Here is a 23,306-nt window from a genome sequence, read left to right as displayed (position 1 = left end):
CAGGGGAGGGGCAAAGAGAGAGAGGAGGGGGGCAGAGGATCTGAAGCAGGCTCTACGCTGATAGCACAGAGCCCGATGTGGGGCTCGAACTCATGAGCCGTGAAATCATGACCTGAGCCAAAGTTGGATGCTTAACCAAATGAGTCACCCAGGAGGCCGAACCCTACAGCTCTCCCATGGCACTGACATCTCTCCAAGTGATGAGAATGGGCAAATGTTCAAAGCAGTACTTTTCATAAAATAGCCAGAAAGTCAAAACAACCCAAGTGCCCATCAACTGATGAACAGAAAAAATGTGGGACATCCATTCAATAGAATGTTATTCGGCCATAAAAAGACAAAGTACTGATACCTACCATGACATGTATGAACATTAAAAACATTATGCTAAGTTAAAAAAGTCACACAAAGCCAAATATTCTACTTATATGGAATGATTCCACTTATATGAAATATCCAGAACAGGTAAATCTATACAGACTCAAAGTAGATTAGCGGTTGTTTAGGACTGCAGGTCTTGGGGGTAAATGGAGAGTGACTGTTAATGAGTATGTAGTCTTTTTGGGGTGATGAAAATATTCTAAAATTGAATGTGGTGATGGTTGCACAACTCTGTAGATATGCTAAAAAAAAAAAAAAACACTGAATTTTACGCTTTAAATGAGCAAATTGTGTGGTACATTACAACTCAATAAAGCTGTTTTCAAAGGTGACCAGAAGGTAGATATTAAAAATGGTGTTGGGAACTGCATGTGAGATAAAGTGTGACTCTGTATGTGTGGGTGGATGGCCAAAAAGCACGACAGGATGGCAACAAGGACAACATTCAAAAGAGAGCCTTTACCTGGCCCTGTAACTCCTTTACAAAAGTGGTACCAAAACAGTAAACCAGGACACGTCTCCCAAAAGATACCAAAGACCCCTGCCCACCCTCACTAGTTTATTAGCAGGGCTTTAAACTCCCATGCAATAAGACTTCTTCCAATGTACTTACTTACCCAGCTGGGTAGGCAACTAAACCGGATCGGGGATCGCAGGCAAGTCCTCTGCCTCCAGACACTGTTATTCCAAGCACCTTCTCCAAGGTCACCTGTTAGAGCAAGACAGAGAAGTGACACATGGCCAGAGCCAAGTTGGGAAGGAGGTACTGAAGGTACCCACGACCGTCAAGCAAATGCCGAAATTCTTCAAGAGAATGGGGCCACTGACTTCTCCAGGTTCTGGTCTGGCCACAGGCCCCTTGATCACATGGGGAACAGCCAGTGTGTACCGAAGGCTTTTAAGAGGGCTCACTCTGTGGGGACCATGGGAAAGAAAATGAAGTGTGAAAGCTCAGCTCATGGCCACAGAGAAACAAGCACTCCCCCAATCCATGAAGGCTCCATTTACAAGATAAAGCCTTGGGTCCCCACACTGGCCTCTCCTGTCTATGAGATTCAGAGGAGGTTACTAATCTTTGTGCCTTGGCAGGCATGAAAGAAAGGCTACTGTCATCCACCAAGAGTCAGAGGAATGTTAGGTAGCAATTAGGTGACTCATAATATCCCTGATCTTTGCATCCCATCGTGTTCTTCCCCTCCATCAGAGAACTGCACCTCCCCCCACCAACATCTGCCAGTTCATTCAGACTATGCGCCTGAGAGACAGAAACATGGCTTAATGCTGTGTTTTACAAAGCACAGATGTTCAGAGTGCTCTAATTATTATTATTAAGCCACAACTCCCACAGAGATGCAAGGGATATACGTGTAAAGTGCTCAGAGATTCTGATAGGACATGGCCACATGGGACATTCACAATCACTCTCACCATCCATACTGTTACCCTACACTGGCTACAGCCCCGGGGCACACACTGGACTAACCTCAATTAGTTCACTGGCCTTTCTGCTAGATGATCCCATGGGAGATTCAGGCTGCCCTGGAGCCTCTTCTCACCCCACCTCACTCTCTGCTACAGAACATCTTGCTTGTCACTCCAGGTCCAGTACCCTCTAGTACTGTCTGGACTCACTGCACTGGCCCTCCCCAGACATGTCCTTGGTCTCTCCATTGACTCAAAGAGATAGGCATCTGAATGCAGAAAGGTCATGTAAACAGGCTAGACTGTGCTCTGCTACAAGTCTCGGAGGCCTTAGGTGGTGTGAACCAGAAACACGTCAGAGGTGTTTATGTCTGTAGCAGGGTGGTCTACTCCTAGTCCAGGGCAGTTTCTAGAGAGGGGAAACCCAGAATCAATTAGGTGGCTTTAGGATCTCTCCTCCTCTCTTATCGTCTCAGCTGGAGAATTCAAAATCCTTCTAGAGGGATGGTATAAATTCTTATCTCCAGGGACCATTTTAGTTTGAATTAGTTGGAAAGAAATTCCCTATGGTGGCCAAAGACCAAAATAAATCTCCTAGGACATTATAGTTAAAACCTATTCCCCAGGAAGGTCCCCAAGAGTCTTCTGTGCTTCCTGGGGATGTGGACCAGCAATTCCAATACATGTCTACTCACCGAAAGAGGCAGTTTATTCCCAGGGCACTATACCAACCCACAGCCAACTGCCAAGCACCAGACTTGTCAGTTACCATGGGCCTACCTGAAGCACTAAACCTAGTGTGGGATAAATTAACTGTCCCCTACTCTCTGTGTTCTTGGTCATTCGCCCTACCTTATGCCTCCTTCCTCACTTTTTCTCAGCTTCATGATGCCCTGGCACCCAGTCACCTTTCTGAACAGCCTGAGTAGCAGGCAGACTGACTGGAGAGCACAAATACCCCTGGGGAAGTCCAGGGGACACTCAGTTCAGGGCACCACTCCCCATCCTGGCACTGTGCCTCCAGCTAACCCAGAAGGAGGGGTTCTCAGGAACATCCCTGCTGTACCAACTGCCTACAAGACAGAGAGAAGAGAAGAGAGAGAGGAACCCAAGGCTAGCATTACCCACAAAAATGGAAAAGGTCAGCAGAATCAAGTGCAGTGAGCTAAAAGGCTGCTCAACTTCTATTCTCTTCCAGTGAATCATTTTAGGCAAGTCCTTTGGATCCAAATTTGCATCAATCCCTCCTTTATGCCTCAGCTTTCGTCCCAAAGAATCAGACCAGTCTGTTGATTCTCAGCTTTCCTTCCCTCTGACAGGAATTTGGGTAGGTGTTTTGTGGGCAGATGATCCAGCTCCACAGAAGATTCATTCTGAAACTAGCTTGGACTTTTCAACAGCAAGCTAAAGCAGGAAGGAGATGTAAGTTACTCACACCTTTAAGACCAGTGTTGGTCAAATATTTTTGGCCACAAGCCACAGTAAGAAAGACAGTTTATGTTATGGCCCAGTACATAGATACACGTACATGTGTGCATTTGCATAAAAATGAAATCAAAGTTTCACAAAATAATACTCTTATTGCATGTGATATACTTTATTTTCTATTACATTCTATTTCATTACAAAATTATTCTGGTCATGGCCCACTTTATTGATTTCATGACCTACAAATGGGCTGGAAGCTCCAGTTGGAGAAACCTGCTACAGACCATCTTTTCCCGCTGGGCCTGGGCTCCAGGCTCTGATCTCTGGCAACTTTGTGTTCCTCACGCACTTTCCTCCTAGGACTCCTGGCAGTGGGACAGACATCCGGGCTAGGAAACCCCATGCACAGGAGTTTGCCTGGGCTCAAAAGTTGGCTTGCTTTCAAAGGATTTATGGTTTTTGGCTTTTTCTGACTTTCTGAACAACTATCCAAAAACAAAAAGGCAGTTTCCTTTGGCTCTGTCGAGTGGGAGGAGCAGGGGAAAAACATTCAGGGGCATCAGCTGGTTTTTATTTTATGTTCTAACTCAAACCAGCTTCCTGTTTGCAGGGAGGTTTTGGGCTGAACTCCACTTTCAAAGGATTTCAGAGAGTCCAAGGCTCCTGCAGGGCCTCCAACATCTAGGCTTATTTTAAAAGGCCCAGCACAATGGAAATTATAAATGGACTGTCTCCCCGTCATAACCTCCATATCCTCTCCTTCCAAAAAGGTGGCGCAGCTCCCTTCTACCATAACAAATGACAGACCTGGGCGCCCCCTGCAAACACACCACCAGCTAACCACACCCAAGTTCAAGCCAGCTTCCACTGGCTCACGACAGCTGACGGTGCACTTCCTTTCCCACCTCCTCTTTCAGGGACAGCACGTTGACAGCTTGAAATCAACACAGCGCGAGTACTTACACCATGAAAATCAGCAAATTTACAAACCAGGGCTCTTTTTTGTCCCCTCAGAGAGGCTATAAACAGTCAACAAGACACCACTAAGTTCAGGTCACTGTTATCTCTCACTTGGGCTACGGCTATAATTCCCGCGTATTTTCTCCGCTTCAGGCCTTGCCTCCCAGAGTCTTTTTCTCAATATGGCAGGCCACAGTGATTCTTTTAAGATATATGAGATCACGTCATTACTCAGCTCAAAGCCCATGGGCTTCTCATCCTTAAGTTCAAATTCAAATACTTTTACCCTGTTTATAAGACCCTGAATCATCTGGCCTCTGGCTCCCTGTCTGACTTCGTTTCCTTCACCCTCCCCCTCTTCCTCCACCTCAGCCATCCTGGCTGCCTGAAGCACCTCAAGCAGATTCTAGCTTCAGGTTCTGCATATGCTATTCCCTCAATTAAAATGCTCTTCCCTTGCTTGGCTATTCACACAGCTAATTCAGGCAGGTCTTTGCTCAAAGGTCTCCTCGTAGGAAAAGACTTTCCAAACTAGCTTTACTGTTATCACTCTATACCTAACTTACCCTGTTTTATCTTCTTCATAGCACTTAGATTCAGGTACAGACCCAACACTGATTATATTTCTGTCCACATACTTACCGTCTGTCTTACTATGCAGATGAGGATGAGCACAAAGGGAGCTTAATGGTACAGGTATTCATTTCTTAAGCTGATGGTGGGCACACATTGTTCATTCTATGATCCCATATGTCTTTATTATATATCTTAAATATTGCATAGTAAATTTTTTAAGGAGTCTTTTTTTTATGTTTATTCATTTTTTGTTTGTTTGAGAGAGAGAGAGAGAAAGAGCTAGAGTGTGAAGGGGGGCATGGCAGAGAGAGAGGGAGACACAGAATCTGAAGCAGACCCCAGGTTCTGAGCTGTCAGCACAGAGCCCCACGCAGGGCTGAAACCTACGAACCACGAGATCATGACCTGAGCCAAAGTTGGACGCTCAGTCAACTGAGCCACCCAGGTGCCCCACATAGTAAATGTTAAAAAGAGAGAAAAGATAGGGTCTAGGACATGGCATGGGGTTCAGTACCTCACGAGCAACATCATTCTATAATTCACACCCTTGACTTTTCTCCTTATCCTTAAGCAATGGTGTTTTGACACTTACCCAACAATGTTGGGGGAGAGGGTACAAAGAACTCAAGAATATGAGTTTTTGTTTGATTTAGGTTTCTCACTTAAGTGCTTCCAAGACTGCACACTTTTACAATACTCTGACATGCCGCTTCCAGGGGAAGCTTTCAAGAACCACTGTGTGTATCCCTTCTCCTGACTGCTAAGCATGGCAGCAGGTGATAGGCTAGGGCCCCCTCAGCCTAGGGCCCTGAGTAACTTTAATGAACAAAGCCCCTGTGCTGATACACACTGAATATGAGCATGAGCAAGAAATGAGCTATCTGTTAAGTCAGGGAGATTTTTGAGGTGATTTTGTTACCACAGCATGACATAGCCTGGCAATTTTCATACTTTTTGGTCTCATACATTCTTTGGTTTCTTTATACTCTTAGAAATTATCAAGGACCCCAAAGAGCTTTTGTTTGTATCAGTATATTAGAAATTATAATGAAAATATTTTAAAATATTTGTTAACTCATTTTAAAATAATAAATCCATACATGTTAATATTCTTATTAAAAATAACACTATTTTCGGGGCGCCTGGGTGGCTCAGTTGGTTAAGCATCCAACTTCGGCTCAGATCATGATCTCACAGTTCATGAGCTTGACCCCCACATCGGGCTCTGTGCTGACAGCTCACAGCCTGGAGCCTGCTTCTGGTTCTGTGTCTCCCTCTCTCTGCCCCGTCCCCACTTGTGCTCTGTCTCTCTCTGTCTCAAAAACGAATGTTAAGAAAAAATAAAAAACACTGTTTTCCAAAACAAGAAAAAAAATTCAGTGAGAAGAGTGGCACTATTTAACATTTTTGCAAATCTCTTTAATGTCTGGTTTAATAGTAAACAGCTGGATTCTCCTATCTACATCTGCATTCAATCGGTTGTGATACGCTATTCTAGGTGAAGATGAAGAAAATCTGGCCTCATTTGAATATGTAACTGGAAAAGGGGGGGAATCCCATAGATCCCCTAAAAGGGGACACCAGGGATTCTAAGACCATACTTTAAGAACCAGTGACCTAGTCCCTCGTGAACACTATAGCATTCTTCCACGTAAGGAAGCAAGCTCACTGGTGTGAGAGTTGCGGCCTCAGCATCACTTCAGAAACAGAGGCAAGGAAGAGGTCCTATGAGAAAATAGCTATCCTCAAAGTCTGGGGTGGGGCCTAAAGTTCTAACAGAAAATTCAGCTATAAACCCTCACAGCCCAAATGCCAGTGAAACACAGCCCAAAAGACACACCAGTCCAGGTAACTGATTATGTCCAGTGACTTGGGATACGACTGCTCCAGGCAGCTGGTACCCTGACACAGCCACACAGTTCTAGGAATGTTGCTTCATGCACAAGTAAAAACTCAGAAGAGAGCACTCACGTCATAATCTACAGTGATCTCCTCCACATCCAAAACATAGCCTAGAAGCAGAGAAAATACTCCAGATGCAACCCAGCCTCTGCTTTAGCAGGTAGAGAGTGTTGAGATGGAGGAAAGTCTACACCAACCTGAGACAGGGTGTCATCTGTCCCCAGAAGTGAGGGTGCAGGAAGGCAGAATTACTAGAGATATACTGCAAAGGAGGGCTTGAATGCCCACCACTCCCAGCATGTACTAGGCAGGGCAGTATTGTATCCTCCTGAGAGAAAAAAGGAAAGCAAAATTATCCCTCAACTTAATGAGATAAAGGGATAACTTCATAATAGCCTATTCCCAAGAGACAAGGAAAGCCTAAAGCCAACTGTTTAAGTGCTCTTCTGGCTCTCATTAAAGTAGATGGAAAAAACAGGTGGCTCAGGGGCAATAGACAGGGCAGTCACTCATACTAGATAGAATAAAATTTTCCAATGTGCAGATTGCAACTTATTAATGAGACTCGAAATTGACTGATTTAGTGCGTAATGAATAAACAGAACAGAACACAAAATAGATCCCATGGCATGTAGTAAGGGCAAGTATTGATCATGAAACTTTTGTTTAGGGATGTGTGTGTTCTGGGTCACAATATAAAATGTATTTCTTGGGGCGCCTGGGTAGTTCAGTCGGTTGAGCGTCAGACTCATGATTTTGTCCAGGTCCTGACCGTCGGCCTCCATGTTGAGCATGGAGCCTGCTTAACATTCTCTCTCTCCCCCTCTGTTTCTCTCCCCTGCTTGTGCACACGCTCTCTCTCTCTTTAAAAAAAATGTATTTCTTAATGTGGGTCATTCTCAAAAAAGTTTGAAAATCACGAGGATGTTATGGGAGATCCTAAGACGAAGAATACATAGCTTCTACCCTCTACTCTCAAAATCCATTAGGGAAAATATAAAACAATCTGGTATGTGATAAGGGTCATAAGAAAGATTTATATAAAGTGCTCAAACAGGAGGAAAAGGAATGATTTCTGAACAGGATCAGGGAAGGGAAACAAGGAAGCTTTCTTGGAGGGTGAGATGGTATTTGACCATGGCCTTACTTGCTGTGAGGGTAGGATCTTGACAGGTGGAAATACAGAGAGAAGGAATTCTCAGTAGAAGAAGCTGCATGAACGAAAGTTTGGCAGAAGGAAATAACAGAGCAGGTGAGCAATGATGAAAGCAGATTGTATTAGGAGAGTAAGTCAGGAGAGGTAGACTGTAACCAGACCAGGAAAGGCCTTGAATGCCAAACTAAGTGGGGTTATCTGTAGGCTCTGGGAAGCCACTGAAGGGTATCAAGCTGGAGACACAATCAAAGCTATGTTTTGGTGATGATGTATATGAGACAATACAGGCAGGAAGCCCAATTAGAAGGCTGTTACAATAGCTCAGATGAGAAGTAATGAGGATCTAGACTAGCATGAAGATAGTGAGAGCAGAAAAGACATGATGGATTAAAAAGTAATAAAGCAAATAGAATTGGCAAGCATGGCCACCACACAACTGTGAAGGAAGAAGACAGAAGACTCAAATTCTGAATCTCAGAGATAGGGAACATGAAAAGAAATGGTGCCAGGATCAGAAAGCAGACCTGGGTCTGGACAAAGGAGGAAGGATGGGAGCCAATGATGTCTATTTTAGACGTGCTAAATCTAAGACACTTGAGGGATATTTAGTAGGAATCACAAACATTCACTTTAGCAACATAAACACGGAATTACATGCTTGGGAAAGAGATCAGGGCTAGAAATGGGCATCTCAGAAATACTCACATGGAGGTGAAAACCATCATGAAAGTACAAGAGAAGATGGGAAGGGAGAGAGAGGCTAAGGACAGAACCATGGAGAACACCTATCTTTAGAGTAGGGATGCTAGGCAATTAGAGAGAAAGGAGGAGACCCAGGAAGCCAGGGAACGGAAGAGCTCCCAGAAAAGAGGGGTAATTGATAGAAGTGCCAAAAAGAAGTGGAAGAGGTACAAAAAGGACTCTCCAGACTCTAGAGCCATCTGCGACACGGGTGGCACACAGCACAAAGTCCCAAGAGGCCCAAATCTCTAAACACGTGATCCCAGGAACCCTGGGGCAGGGCCATCTAAGCTTTTCTACTTGCTCTCTCTCTTTCTCTCTCATCCCTAGATCCGATGAGTCCACAAGAGCTAGAGTAGAGGCACTAGTCAAAGGAAGATCCAGTATGTGGAGCCAAGACAATGGCACTGCTAGAGAAGGGCTTCTTGCTTGAGCCCATGAACTAATGACTGGTTTGGATTTGCTCTTCTTTTCTTAGTGTGAGAGGCCACTACAGGGAGCCTTCGATGGCAAGTCAGCAGCTGCTCCCTTAAGAAAGAGAACTAAGAGGCCAGAGCCACAAAAGACCAGGGTCATCTAGGATTTAGCTGATCTCAAATTGGTAAAGAAACTCCAGCAACTGGGAGGAAGTCGATCTCTGTGTTTGTTGCCATGTTTTGTTGCCACCAATTTCTTTTTTCCTCCTTCTCTCTTTCTCCACTTCTCAATCCCACTAATACAAGTTATAAATACCTGAGTTAGAAGTCATTCCAGCCAAACCATGGGCTTGCTGTTTCTATAAACAAGCATGTCACAGACCTGTCCATGGCAGAGCACTCTCCGCCTTTCCCTCCCTTCCTGCAGGTTAAGAATAACTATGCTTGTCTCTTGCCCACACACTACACTCTAATCTCACAAAGCAGATTCTCAACCAGATTCTGAGAATTGCTGCTTATGTAAAAGCCACAGAGGAAGCCCAAGGCCGACAGGCTTTGTGCAGAGACTTAGCCAGCTGGACGGAGACCCAATGACTAGCCTGGGAAGGGGGGGCGGGGAGGCGGGTATCATGCCCAAGCTCACTCACTCCTGCTCCTTCAGAGTCCAAAGTGCCATCTGGTCAGAGGCAGGAAGGGACACGATGGCCACTCCAAGACTGTAGAACAGATCTTGCCTCTTCACTCTGCTCCTGGTCTCTATCCTGTCTGGCTGATTTGTAGTTCCAATGTCTGTACCACAAAGGCTCCCAGAAACAAATAACTTCCAATATGACAGAAAAACCAGGCTCCCAAGCTTAGAGTTCAGCATTCGTTGGAGCTGAGCCAATTCTCTGGTACTGGGATTAAAATAGCCTCAGCTTCTAGGAAGGTAAATCTGCCACCGCTTGGGAGGAGGTGACCTCTAGCCATAAACCCCTGAAGACTAGAGAACAAAGGTTCCCAACCCTGGCCTACCAATAGAATTACTCATAGGGTTTAACAGGGTTTTGTGTTTTTTTTCAGATATCAATCCTGCCCTATCTCCATCCCTTGCCTCCACAAGATTCTCAATCAATAGATACAGACTTGGGTTTGAGAATCTGCATATTCAAGCTCTCCAAGGGGCTCTAATAATCAGGTAGGGAACTTTTAAATTAAAGCATTTTGCCTTCTTATTTTCAAATTTCAGTCCCTCCTGGGACTAAGGAGGAAACAACGTTCCGAGTATTTTCACAAGAATAGCCAGACCCGAGGCACTTGGGTGGCTCAATCAATTAAGTGTCTGACTCTTGATTTCAGCTCAGGACATGATCTCACGGGTTTGTGAGATCAATCCACTGTCAGCACAGAGGCTGCTTGGGATTCTCTCTCCCTCCCTCTCTGCCCATCCCCCACTGGTGTTCACTTGTGCTCACACACGTGTACTCCCTCTCAAAGTAAACAAATAAACATAAAAATAAAAGAATATCCAGACCCATGGGGTGTGAATGGTCTTATGCAGAGACAGGATCTACAGCTGTAAGAGCTATCCTTCACTGAGTGTGTACTCTGAGGAAGAACTGTGCTAAGTACTTTACAAGATTGTCTCATTGAATACCCTTGACAAGTTTTTGTTTGTTTGTTTGTTTTTCTTTTAAGTAAGCTCTATGCCCAACATGGGGCTTGAACTCATGACTCCAAGATCAAGAGTTGCATGCTTCAGCCAGCCACCCCATACCCTTGACAACTTTATAAAGGACTAGTATTATCTCCATTTTATAGATGAAGGAATCAGGTTAAGTAGTGAGTGCAAGAACCAGGATTTAGATCTAGGTCTGTCTGCCTGGTTCCAGAAACTTTGGTGATCTGAGGAGGAAGTTCAGTTTCTCCAAAACCACCAAAATGGTGCAATCTGTGTGAAAGAGTAAATGAGAAGTCACCATGCCTTTGTGGTAGCATCAGGGACAGGTCTGAGAACCAAGGAAGAAGGCAGAGGGCACAGGATATGCAGAGGGCAATAAGGTCCCCTCCTGCTACCTTTAACATATTTTAAAAAACTAGCCATTTTTTTTTTTTTTAAGTAGACTCCATGCCCAACGTGGGGCTTGAATTCACAACCCGAGATTGAGAGTTGCATGCTTTACTGACTAAGTCAGCCAGGCATCCCTATAAATTAGCAGGTCTTGGGGTGCCTGGTGGCTCAGTCGGTTAAGCGTCTGACTTCAGCTCAGGTCATGATCTCATGGTTCATGAGTTTGAACCCTGTGTCAGGCTCTGTGCTGACAGCTAGGAGCCTGGAGCCTACTTTGGATTCTGTGTTTCCCTCTCTCTGCCCCTCCCCTGCTTGAGCTCTCTCTCAAAAATAAATAAACATCAAAAAAATTTTTTTAATTAGCATGTTTTATCAGTAGCCAAAATGGATCTAAAAAATGGGTTATGACCTCTCCTCACTGAATGGTGGCAGAGAAAAAGAAATAGAGGTCTTCCAATGTCAGAGTATCCCACCTGGTCACAGCTTGCTCATGTCCAGCCAGCACTAGAACCTACAGTCAACATGGACAGCTGACACTCACTTCCCAGGCAACGGACATTACAATATCAGAAGCAGGAGAATCCAATTTCGTATGCAAATGGTGGACAAGGTGAGGGCAGCATCAGACCTCAAATCTGAGTTCTGGAAACCAGGGCCTCTAGCTAAAGCACTCAATTATAATAAAACCATCAGCATCCACCCAAGTTCAAAGAGCAGCTTTAACAACACAGTGCCTGGTACAGAGCAGGCACTTCTCTCTCTCTTCCAGTTATCAGCAAGGCAAGGATAGAAGGTACCTCAATTTAAGCAACGAGAACAAGGGAAAAAAGTTTTTTTCTTCTCTAGAGTCAGTGCTCTCTACAGCAAGACCAGAACCACAAACAACGCTTTGTGAACTAAAAATCTGATCATGTGAAGAAGGGTCTGATCCCTCCTCATTCACCAACTCTACACGCCTGAGTTTTCTTAATCTCATGGTTTCCAAACTTTGTAACCAGGGAAAATACTAACTGTTCCTTATCTGGACTAAGTGTGCGAAGTGAATGCGTAATCTGGGTCAAAAAGGAGAATGGGGAGAACTCTTGGTACCCCGGTAATCATGCCAACTTGTGCCATGAGACTCCCCTGGGAAGAAAGAAGGTTTCTTCAACATGCTATTCTCTATAAAACGCTCACTTCCTTTCCAATCCAAACGCTAACACCCTGGATTAGGCCTTCAGCAGCACATTCCTATATATAGCAATGGCTTTCTAATCAATTTCCTTACTGCAGACCCTGTCCTCCCTTCCCTCAACCTGTCAGAATAATCTTTCTATAGCAGAGCTTCGATCATGTCCCTCCCCTGCTCAAAAACTTTCAATGGCTCCTACTGCCAACTAAATAAATTATAAATGTCTTAGCCTAGCAACCACAGCTCTCTGTCAACTGATCCTACCTTTCTTCTATTTCCTACTACTCATCTATATGAATCATGTGCATTTGTCAATCTGGATTATTCACTATTCTGGAAAGGTGCTTTGGGGCTTTAGTTTACATTCTTATTCTACCAGGAATGCCCTTCCCTTCCACCACCCCCTACTGAAATCCTACCCTTCCTTTCAAGGACCAGCTCAAATATCACATCCCCTGTGACTCTTTGCATGATCACCCTGGCCAGGATGATTCCTCCCTCATTGGTACTCTTACAGAAGCACTTAATTTGCATCATTCAGATGGTATGTGCTACTTAGTACCTTGTACAGAAGTTCTTTATGGATCTGTCATCTCTCTCCTACTAGTCTCCTGGGAGGCAGAGGCTGTATCTACAACTCTATGCTTATAGCACAGCGCACAGTGTTTACTATGTATTTGTTGAGTCTATTTTTAATACTTTAAAAATATTTGTGAAAAGTCTTCAATTCATCTTACCCCGTAAAGTTCTTTAAACTCCTAGAGAATTCCCCATCTCTCACAGCCAGCCCTAGAAGGTGGAGCAGGAAGCAAGATTTTGGTACTTTTCCAGAAAGACTGGGGAAGGACTGAATGGAATAATCCATGTGCTTTAAATGATTACAAACAAAACTGTTTTGTCCTTGACTTCAGTAAATACACGCACGGCATGGCTCTTCACAAATCTGACTTAAATTATAATTAAAGACTAATTCTAAAAACATCAGAGATAACTTTTTAAATAAAAGTGATAATATTATTATTTTAAAAGAGTTTTACCTGTCCTTTGTACTCAGAAATGGATGTAGCTATAAGCAGTTGTTCTGGATGTTGAAATTATGAATTTGTTTTCTTCCTTATGTTTCTCTATACTTCTTGTGTAAAAAATCTTCTCAGAAAGCACATGCACTTCAGAAAGTATTAAAAAATATTTTGTTTACCAAAGCTAACCAAGGAAATATTTCTGGAAGATACAAACAATGGATTATTTCAAATTCAACAAGTTAATGATGAATTTGTGAGAAAACATTTTTATGCCCTGTTATTACTTAAAAAAAACCCGAGTTTATTATTATTTCACATATATTTTTCACATTTGTGCATAATTTTGTGCTTGAATGAGCATAGATTTTTAAATTTAAATTTTTAGATTTAAATATGAAATACACATGTTTCAATTAGAGGATTTTATTTTTATTGGGTTTTTTTTCTACTTACAAAAATAATACAGACTCACTGTAAAAATTTCCAACATTACAGAAATATAGAAATGCAGACAGTGAATGTCCACCATAATCTACTAACCCTCCCTGAGGTAACCAATATTAACAACAGTTTGGTATTTATAGCCTCACTTATTTTTCTATGCATATACTAACATACATGTTTTAACAAAAATATAAATAGTCATTAACATAAAAGACAGTTATACAATTTGCTTTTTGTCACTTAATATATCTTGAATACCCTTTCACATCAGTAACATCAGTACATATAGACTGACCTCTTTTCAGGAAGGTGAAGGTATTTCATTTTATGATGTATCCCAATGCCCTACTGATGGTTCCTTGAATTATTTCAAATATTACACTATTGTAAATAACACCAAAAAAAAAAAAAAGCAGTTATATACACGTTTGTGTGGTATGAATGTTTGCATAGAACAGATCCCAGAATTGTAACTGCTAGATCAAAAGATATGAATCTACTAACTCTTCTCTTAATGGATATTACCAAACTTCCCTCTAGGAAGGCTGGATCAGTGTATGCTCTCACCAACTGTGTAAGGGTACGAATGCACTTGTTTCCCCACATCTTTGTGGATATCTTCTTTAAGTAAACATTAAAGAGAATATTTCACTCTTATTACATTAGACACTTAAAACAATGGGTTATAAAATTAACACATTTTCACTCTGCCTTTGAATTCTTAGTCTGAAAGGAAGCTCTAGGACTAATTCATTTCCTGAATTATTTCTCAATACAAATGAATTGGCTCCCAAAGAAGAAAAAAGTTATCTTTAGAGAAGGTATTGCTCTTAAAAAATATGCTCATCACTCCAGTGGTTTCTCATCAGACATAGTAAATTAGGTAAATTAGGACTTTCATCCCCATCCACCCATGGTTTACTGTTTTGACTTTTTTAGTTCCCAAAACTCATATTCATAGCCCTGAAATAATAAATTACACAGTCGTTCGTATAAAAAAAAATATTTGCAAAGCCTTCCTTTTGGTCAGGATTGTTAATAAAAGTTAGAATATTGGCAAGAAAAAGGTACTGAGGATAGGTCACAATAAAAAGCTACACAGGGAGGATGATTCAATGCTGGAACAGAAGAGGCTGAACCTGCAAAAAAGAACTTCTCACAAACGGAAACTTGAAAAAATAAAATCTTGCCAGAAAATTAGAAAAAAATTCCTTAATATTCTAGAAATCCATGGACCCTGATAATATTAGCAACCCCTTAACAGCTATAAACTTATTTAGACCTTACAATGTGCTTTCACATTCATTAAATCTCTTTTAATCCTCACAACAGCCCAAGGAGGAAGCCATCAGTATTCTAATTTTACAAATGAGAGAGAAGCCAGCTCCCTCCCCCACACATGCACACACACGCCTGACTGACTACTCAATATATGGCTGACTCAAGGAAATGCAGCACGGGCATCACTTGGGAGCTTGGTAAAACTGCAGAGTTCCAGGGTAGGCCTGAATCTGAATCTGCATTTTAACAAGACCACTGCCTCTTGCCCCTACCCACTCCTCTGTCTGCACATTAACTCTTAGAAACCATGTTCGCTAGCCAGTTCTGGGTTTGCTATGAGGGAAAGCGTCTAAGACAGCTGCTGTGGGGGCTTTGCAAAAAGCCTGGGGAAGGAAGGACATCATGAGGAGAAAGGACGTGTTTAGAAAACTCTGCAACAGGTTATATGTCATATGAAAACAATCTTAGATGTTGTGTGCTTTCCCAAACAGAACCTGACCAATGAGCATCAGGGTAACTAACAGAGGGAGGCCCACAGCCTGCCTGTTGCATACTTAGTTCTGACAAGCAGCTGCTTGCTTTTCTCCAACGCAGCAGTTGAGAGGTGGCAAGGGTCAGAGTTTCTGAGCATGCTCTGAGCTCCTCCCCCATGATCACAAACTGCCTGTGGGCTGCCCTCCACCCAATCCACCTGGCTTGGGGCTTCCTCTCCTCAGACTAACTGGGGCAGCTGCAGGAAAGCATGTATTAAGATCCCGTGCTTTTTTACCCATGATGTTATCATCACTGCCTATTTGAGAAAAGAAATCAAAATAATACAAATTTGAGATGAGGTGAGGCAAGACACTTGCTCAAGGAACTAAGCAACCTTGGAGCCTTTCAACCAGAGTCAGGTGGGCAAATGGCCTCATTTTTGCTCTTTTTCATGTTCACTGAACTCCATTTGGCATCATCCAGGTTGGCTCCGGCACGTGGCATTTTTAGATCCAGTTTTTTCCCCATAGAACATAGGCATTTCAACTCAGCGATTCTCCACAGCTTCAAAGATACGATCAGTTGTGAGTAGGGACAGGCACAGGAGTAACAAAGAGGTGGAGTACAGAGAAAAAGGAGAGGTTTGGGGTAGGTAGAACTAGCAAGTAATCAGGAGTGTGAGCTACACAATCAACTGCCAACTAAGGGCAAGACAGGTTCAAGGGCCACGAATCCCACACACCCAAACAAGCAAGGCATCTGTTGGTCTCCACTGCACTCCCCCACCTCGCTCCAACCCCAGAGAGAAGCAGCAACTACTTTCAGCTTAAGGTCATCTAATGCCACTAAACTGCACCCTGTCAACTTGACATTCACGTACCCACAGAACCACAAGTTGAACTGTTCCTAATGGTACCACAAGGCAAGGAGTGGAAATCGGGGGTTGGGGTGAGAAGAAAAGCAAGGATGTAGAGGTATAAAGGAGGGTTACCAAGTGATGACTCCACAACAGTCTGAGAAATTCATTATATCAACTTTTATGGGGAAAGTTGGGGAAAACGTGTATTTTTTCAGGTACTGCCCTTTTCCAAGCTGAACGCAGGGTGCAACTCCTGGCTATAGCAATACTAGACATACTTATATGCTCAGTGTCACACTGTGCACACGAAGACTCCCTGGGAGAGGCACAGAATCAAGATTAAGTGTGGGCTGGGCATCTGGGTGACTCGGTCAGTTGAGCATCTGACTCTTGATTTTGGCTCAGGTCATGGTCTCACAGTTATAGGATCGAGCCCCACATCGGGCTTGGTGCTGGCAGAGTGGAGTCTGCTTCGGACACTCTCTCTCTCTCTCTCTCTCTCTCTCTCTCCACCCAACCCCCGCTCATGCACATGGGCTCTCTTTCTCTCAAAATAATAAAACATAAAAAATATAGATAAAGAAAGAAATTTAGAAAAAAAAAAAAAAAGATTAAGGTAGGCTTTGTAGTTAGGATAGCCAAGGTCTGAATCCTAGTCCCTCCACCTACTGGCTATGTAACCACCAGCTACCCACCTAACCTCTCTTAGCATCAGTTTCCTCACCTACAAAATGGTGACAGTGACAGTGTTTATTGTAGGGTGATGTAAAACATGAATGAGATAATATATGTAGAATGCTTAGCACAGTACATACACAGCAAAAGCCAATAAATGTTAGTCATTATTACCACTACAAGTATTATTATTTCTAGTATGATTTTAGGAGAGTAAGATAAGGAAAGGAAGCAGTGACAACAGAAGTTGGAAAAAGTGGTTCCAGTAAGCACACTGCCTGAGAATGCTGAATAGCACAAATTCATAATGGATGGGGAAAAACTATATTAGGGGTGCCTGGGTGGCTCAGTCGGTTAAGCATCCGACTTCGGCTCAGGTCGTGATCTCGCGGTCCGTGAGTTCGAGCCCCGCATCAGGTTCTGTGCTGACAGCTCAGAACCTGGAGCCTGCTTCGGATTCTGTGTCTCCCTCTCTCTCTGACCCTGCCCCCCCATTCATGCTCTGTCTCTCTCTGTCTCCAAAATAAACGTTAAAAATATTAAAAAAAAAACATATTAACCACATAACACATAAACCTCATCTCCACCCTCACCTACCTTGATGACACTGTTAGCATCACATCCTCAGAAACTGCCAACACCTTGGTAGTGCTCCATTTCTTGACTTTGGGTGGTGATTACGTGGGGGACTATATTAGAATTACATACAATATTATACTATAATACCTCACAAACTTTTCTGTATCTGCTATACTTCATAATTTTTTAAAGTGTGTTTTGTTTTTGAAGTGCCAGCACCTTTAACAGGGTCAGCTGAGTGTATGGGGAAATGAGCAGAGGCACCACTAAAGGAATATCAAACTCAAAGCCTGATGAGACATATGGGAAGTTAGAAATTGTAGGGCACTCAGCATGAATGAGAAGCAATGTTCAAATCCAGGAGAACCAAAGAAACTCCCTTCTCAGGATTCCTCCAAGAGAGAATGTGACACAGTGGGAAAAAAAAAAAAAAATCAGCCATGTGGTTTCACTAAGTGTTCCAAGATCTTAAGTAAATTTAAATCTCAGCTATGAAAGCAGGGGCAGGGAAGGGAAACCATCTTCAGCTTCATTCCAGTTTTAGGAAGAGATTAAAGTATATAAACTTAGAAATCTAGTCTAAAAAAAACCCACTGTTTTATAGACCAGAGAAGCATTACAAACATTCTGTGTGATAAAATGAGAGGGGGTGGAATTTACTCCCTAGAAGTCTAAGAGGAGATACCCATCCTGTGATGTGAACTCAGTCTTCTGTAAGTGCCCTTCAAAACAAGAGGAAAATGATATAGCAAATTAAGAAGCATTGTAGACTTGCTGATATAACTGTTGGGAAGAAGGAAACCAAGGTGTGGGAAATGTGAACACTCAAAAACACCAACCCTAAAGATCCACAGTGCCCAATGTGTCTGTCATACTCACTTTATTTCTGGCCCTCCCCTACCGGAGCTTTCTTTTAATTTTAAGAGGTAACAGAAGTTAAGGTAAAACCTACAATGTGGACTCGATTCAGCAAACATCCAAGCAGGTGGGCTCTCACTACACAACACTACTGACAAGTGCTGTAAAAGGAAGCTGACAGAAAACCCGGCCTTGTCCGGCATTAAACAATGGAGCCCAGAGGAGAGACTTAACTTGTAGCAGTGGGAATGTGATGTATAATACAACAAATCCTACTGAAAACACTGTAGCTTGTTTTCTTACCAACATTGCAGTCAGCCCATAGAGTAAAACCAACAGATACTCTGAGAACAACAATGCAACAGACCACGTTCCCAGAGAGGCTTAGTTTGAATAAACAAAGTCCCAAATTTCAAGCCCTGGACTGTCTTCCAAACAAAGGGGCAGTGATAACAGCCACAAGCCCAACTTTAGATTCAGTGGGTTGACAGAGAGGTCACAGAAGTCAGGCTGATGGCTCACTTCTACCAACATTTTCTCACGAGTCAAGAAATGAAAACACACAGGTGACAAAGAGAAGACAGAAGTGAAGGCAGAGAAATCCCAATGGCCCCAAAGACATTCAAAATATGGGCAGGAAATAAGACAGTGACTCAAACTGATCCAACAGGGGACACCTGCCTTAAATTACAAGTGAGGGGGGAAAAGAAACTTGGAAAGCAGCAGTGCCGTCAGACTCTGAAATGAGTGAGACCAAGTAGATGAGGGAAGGCTTTGCAAGACAACTTACAGCCTGGGCTATTTTAGACAGCAAAGGAAGAGTTGGGCTGGTGAGAGAAGAATCCTCTCTCTCTCCAGTGAGAATCACTTTGAAGGCTGAGGGCAGCTGCAGGCACCGGAAGGAGAAATGAAGTGGAGATCAAAGGAACAAAACCAGGAGAACACCTCACACTTTTCATTGCACGCCACCTGTTTTGAGGATCTCAAGACACTTTACAAGCCTTACTTGAGGAATATATCAGTGACAGAAGACTCGGCAAGAAGTTGCCCAAGGTCATTCACAAAGGCTGGTGAGCGGCAGGGCTCCTGCCCACAGGGGCCCTCTATCCTTTGTCATCTAATTGTAGGTGGGGAGCCCAGGGAGTGTGTATTAAACACTAAAAACTCTGGGTTCCTATGAGTGCCAAGGGAAGTGGGTAGTGGAATGGTGACATAAAAAACTGGCCAGGACTCAGGGATATTATCATAAAGTTTCCTATTCCTGCCCACAGAGGAAATTCCTGCTGATCTGTCTTAGTAAGGCAATTATCAGTTCCTCATATCTGACCCTACAACAGGGCAGTTCTCTCAGATCTATCTCTGACATAATAGTTTACAGAGCAATCCGTCTAAAAGACACAGTGGAGATAACTATTCAAGGAAAAGAGTATACTTAATGGACTAGCTTTCTATACCCTCAAGAAGCCTCAATGAGGACTTGGGTATGAAGCCAACAGACTTCAGGGTCCTAGCACTTAAGCCAGGGGTTCGTAACCCAGCAGTGGACTTCTGGTGGAGCTTAATATATCCACAACCACTAAACTCTATTCCCAGAGCTTCTGATTCCATATAGCTAGGATGGTGCCCAGGAATATGCATTTTTGAAATGCTGCACAAATATCCTATCTCACTGCTGTCCTGACTCCTATCCTAAGTCGAGAGCCATCAAGCTTGAACCATTGATCCATGAATGCTTTGAAAATGAATATGCTTCCCCACCACCAAGGAGGCAGATTAAAGAGTCTCAGGACTGGGGCACCTGGGTGGCTCAGTCAGTTAAGTGTCTGACTTTTGATTTTGGTTCAGGTCATGATTTCAGGATCATGAGATCAGGCCCCACGTTGGGCTCTGCATGGACAGCATAGGGCCTGCTTGGGATTCTCTCCCTCCCTGTCTCTCTGCCCCTCCCCCATTTATGCTTGCACTCAGGCTTACACTCTCTCTCAAAATAAATAAACTTAATAATAAAAAAAGTTTCAGTACTAATACCTGGACTCAAACACTAAGCAAAAGCGAAAATTAGATTATTGCCAGTTTTTTCTCTTCCATGAAAATCCCCTACACAAACTCTTCTTAGAGCCACATATGAAAAGGCTCCACCATACAATGAGACATGAGCAAATTGTGGGGGAAAATGAGACAGAGAAAACATTAGAGCTGTATCCATAAAAACAGAGAACTAGAAGAAAGCTCCAAGTCATCTTGCCCATTGTTTTCAAAGGAATAATACATACCCCAGACTGGATAAATGGCTATTAAGGAGGAGGAGGATTTCAAAACCTCTTCACTTATTTTTTCAAAATCTAACGGCTCTCCAGCACAGGCAATCCTTTTGTATCCCTCAATGAAATCATGCCTGCTCGGCTTCATTCCATTTCTGTCCTTTGTTAAAACAGAAAAACGACCCAGCTCCTTCCACATAAAAATCTTCCGGAAGCTTGAAGAAAAGAGGGGGAGGGCTAGCTCCCCGGAGCACACACATGCTGAAGGAAAACACAGCCTCAGCTGAGATGAAAGGCAGAACTGACAACTGTACAGGATTTGAAGCTGAAAGGTGTTTACAACTGATAACTTTGAGTTACACTTCATCGAGACTCAGCAGATCTGGCATAAAACCTCAAATTACTCTTCTCCAATTCTATCTCAGTGCAGAGACTTCCTTCCCTTAGAGAAAGTTTAATACAAATCCCAGCTCTCAGTTACCCATTTCTCAATCAATACTCTCAACCCCCATTTCTACTGGCTTTCATTTCAAGCTTCTAACCATATTTAAGCCATATTTTCAACTAGGTCTCTCCTGAATTAAAAAGTCTTTCATGAGCACTACCTTCTGCATATATGTACTTCCCCTTCTCACTTGGGCTCTTCACTCCTAAATAGGCTACATCTCTACTTCTTTTTCAACATTATTCCTAATTTCAATTTCTCTTTAAAGAGGTCACAAATCTGCTCCTAATTATTTCCTATTCTTCTGGAATTCCACGTTTATCCCCACTATATTTGACATCATTCATTTATTCTTTTCATTCATTTATTCATTTAGTATTTACTGCATAACTTACACTGTATTGTGATGTGAAAGAAATAAAAGGCAAGGCCCTTGACCATAAGAAATAAAGACACACAGGGCACCTGGGTGGCTCAGTTGGTTAAGTGTCTGACTTTGGCTCATGTCATGAGCTCGCAGTTCATGAGTTTGAGGCCCGCTGTCAGGCTCTGTGATGACAGTTCAGAGTCTGGAGGCTGCTTGGGATTCTGTGTCTCCCTCTCTCTCTGTTCTTCCCCCACTCACACTCTGTCTTTCTCTCTCTCAAAAATAAATAAAGATTAAAAAAAGGAAAAAGTAAAAAGAAAGACATACAGGGGTGCCTGGGTGACTTAGTTGGTTAAGCCTCCAACTTCAGCTCAGGTCATGATCTCATGGTTCATGGGCTCAAGCCCTGCCTTGGCTCTCTGTGCTGACAGCTCAGAGTCTGGAGCCTGCTTCAGATTCTGTGTCTCCCTCTCTCTGCCCCTCCCCCACTTGTGCTCTGTTTCTCCCTCTCTCTCAAAAATAAATAAATCTTTTAAAATTTCACAAAAAAAGAAAGAAAGAAAGAAAGAAAGAAAGAAAGAAGGAAGGAAATGAAGACATACATAAAAGAACAATTAGAGATTGGTCCCAAGGTACGGGGCTAATCAGAGAAGGCTCTATGGCTCCAGTAAATATAGAGTTGGATCTAAAAGTAAGTGGAGAATTTGGTGAAAAGGCTACTTTAGACAGCAGGAACAATATGACTCAAAGCAGCAGGCTATCTGAGGTAAGAGCTCCATAAAGGCCCTCTGTCACCTTCTTTGCCCCCTACAACCATCCTCAAAGGCCTATGTCTTCTGGTCTTCAAATTTTATTTCAGAGTTAGTTATCTGTGAATCACAAGCTTTCTGACTGCTACCATGATTACCCACAGCCAACGCACATTAGAGCAGCTCACTAAGCTTTATACCTCAGATCCTAGATGGACTGCTACAGGGCAGGCTTTTAGAGTCATCTTAGGTAGAGTCTTCAATAAGGAGTGGGGGGTGATCAGGCATCTGTAGGGTCCTAGGCACACAAAGACAGCAAATACTTTGGGTGCTAAAAAAGAGACATAAGCCCTCTTGCTGTCAAGACTATTCAAGAGTCATTCAACTTCAGCTAAGTATTCCCCTCATTCACAGCTCTAGGACAAACAAAGCCATTTAAACCAGTCGGAAACACTGAATTCCTATTTGAAACAGGGATGTTTAATGGTGATGCCACAAGGATTCTCTTTCTCACTGTCTTCCTAGAGAGTTTCTCCTCCTCTCTTGCCTCAGGACTCACAGTTCAAGCATCCCAAGCTCTCTGAAGTCTTTCCTAATTGCCCTAAGCTGATCCCTCCCCTGTGCTGCCCTTAACACCTCTAGGCTTACTTCTAAGACAAGCACTCAACATGCCATGTTGTAATTATTTGTTTGTTTGTCTGACTAGCCACAAGCTCTTAGAATTATTTTTTTTAATTTTTTTTAACGTTTATTTATTTTTGAGACAGAGAGAGACAGAGCATGAACAGGGGAGGAGCAGAGAGGGAGACACAGAATCTAAAACAGGCTCCAGGCTCTGAGCTGTCAGCACAGAGCCCGACGCGGGGCTCGAACCCACGGACCTTGAGATCATGACCTGAGCCGAAGTCGGACACTTAACCGACCAAGCCATCCAGGCGCCCCTAGAATTATTATTTTTTTAAGTAGGCTTCCCGCCCAGGGCAGAGCCCAACACAAGGCTTGAACTCACAACCCTGAGATCAAGACCTAAGCTGAGACCAAGGGTCCCTTAAGTACTGAGCCACGCAGGTGCCCCTAGCCACAAGCTCT

General features: G+C 43.2%; 1 protein-coding gene across 1 annotated transcript in view; it reads right to left on the bottom strand.

Annotated features, from left to right (window-relative positions):
- Positions 1–23,306, bottom strand: part of MAPKBP1 (mitogen-activated protein kinase binding protein 1) — a 52,708-nt gene that overhangs the window by 24,986 nt on the left and 4,416 nt on the right. The window contains exon 2 of the mRNA XM_049614126.1: positions 999–1,090. Coding sequence (XP_049470083.1) covers positions 999–1,090 — 92 coding nt within the window. The remainder of the gene's footprint in view (positions 1–998; positions 1,091–23,306) is intronic.

Source organism: Panthera uncia, assembly GCF_023721935.1.
Source record: "Panthera uncia isolate 11264 chromosome B3 unlocalized genomic scaffold, Puncia_PCG_1.0 HiC_scaffold_1, whole genome shotgun sequence".
Classification (NCBI taxonomy): Eukaryota; Metazoa; Chordata; class Mammalia; order Carnivora; family Felidae; genus Panthera; species Panthera uncia.
This window is presented reverse-complemented; position numbering and strand designations above follow the sequence as displayed.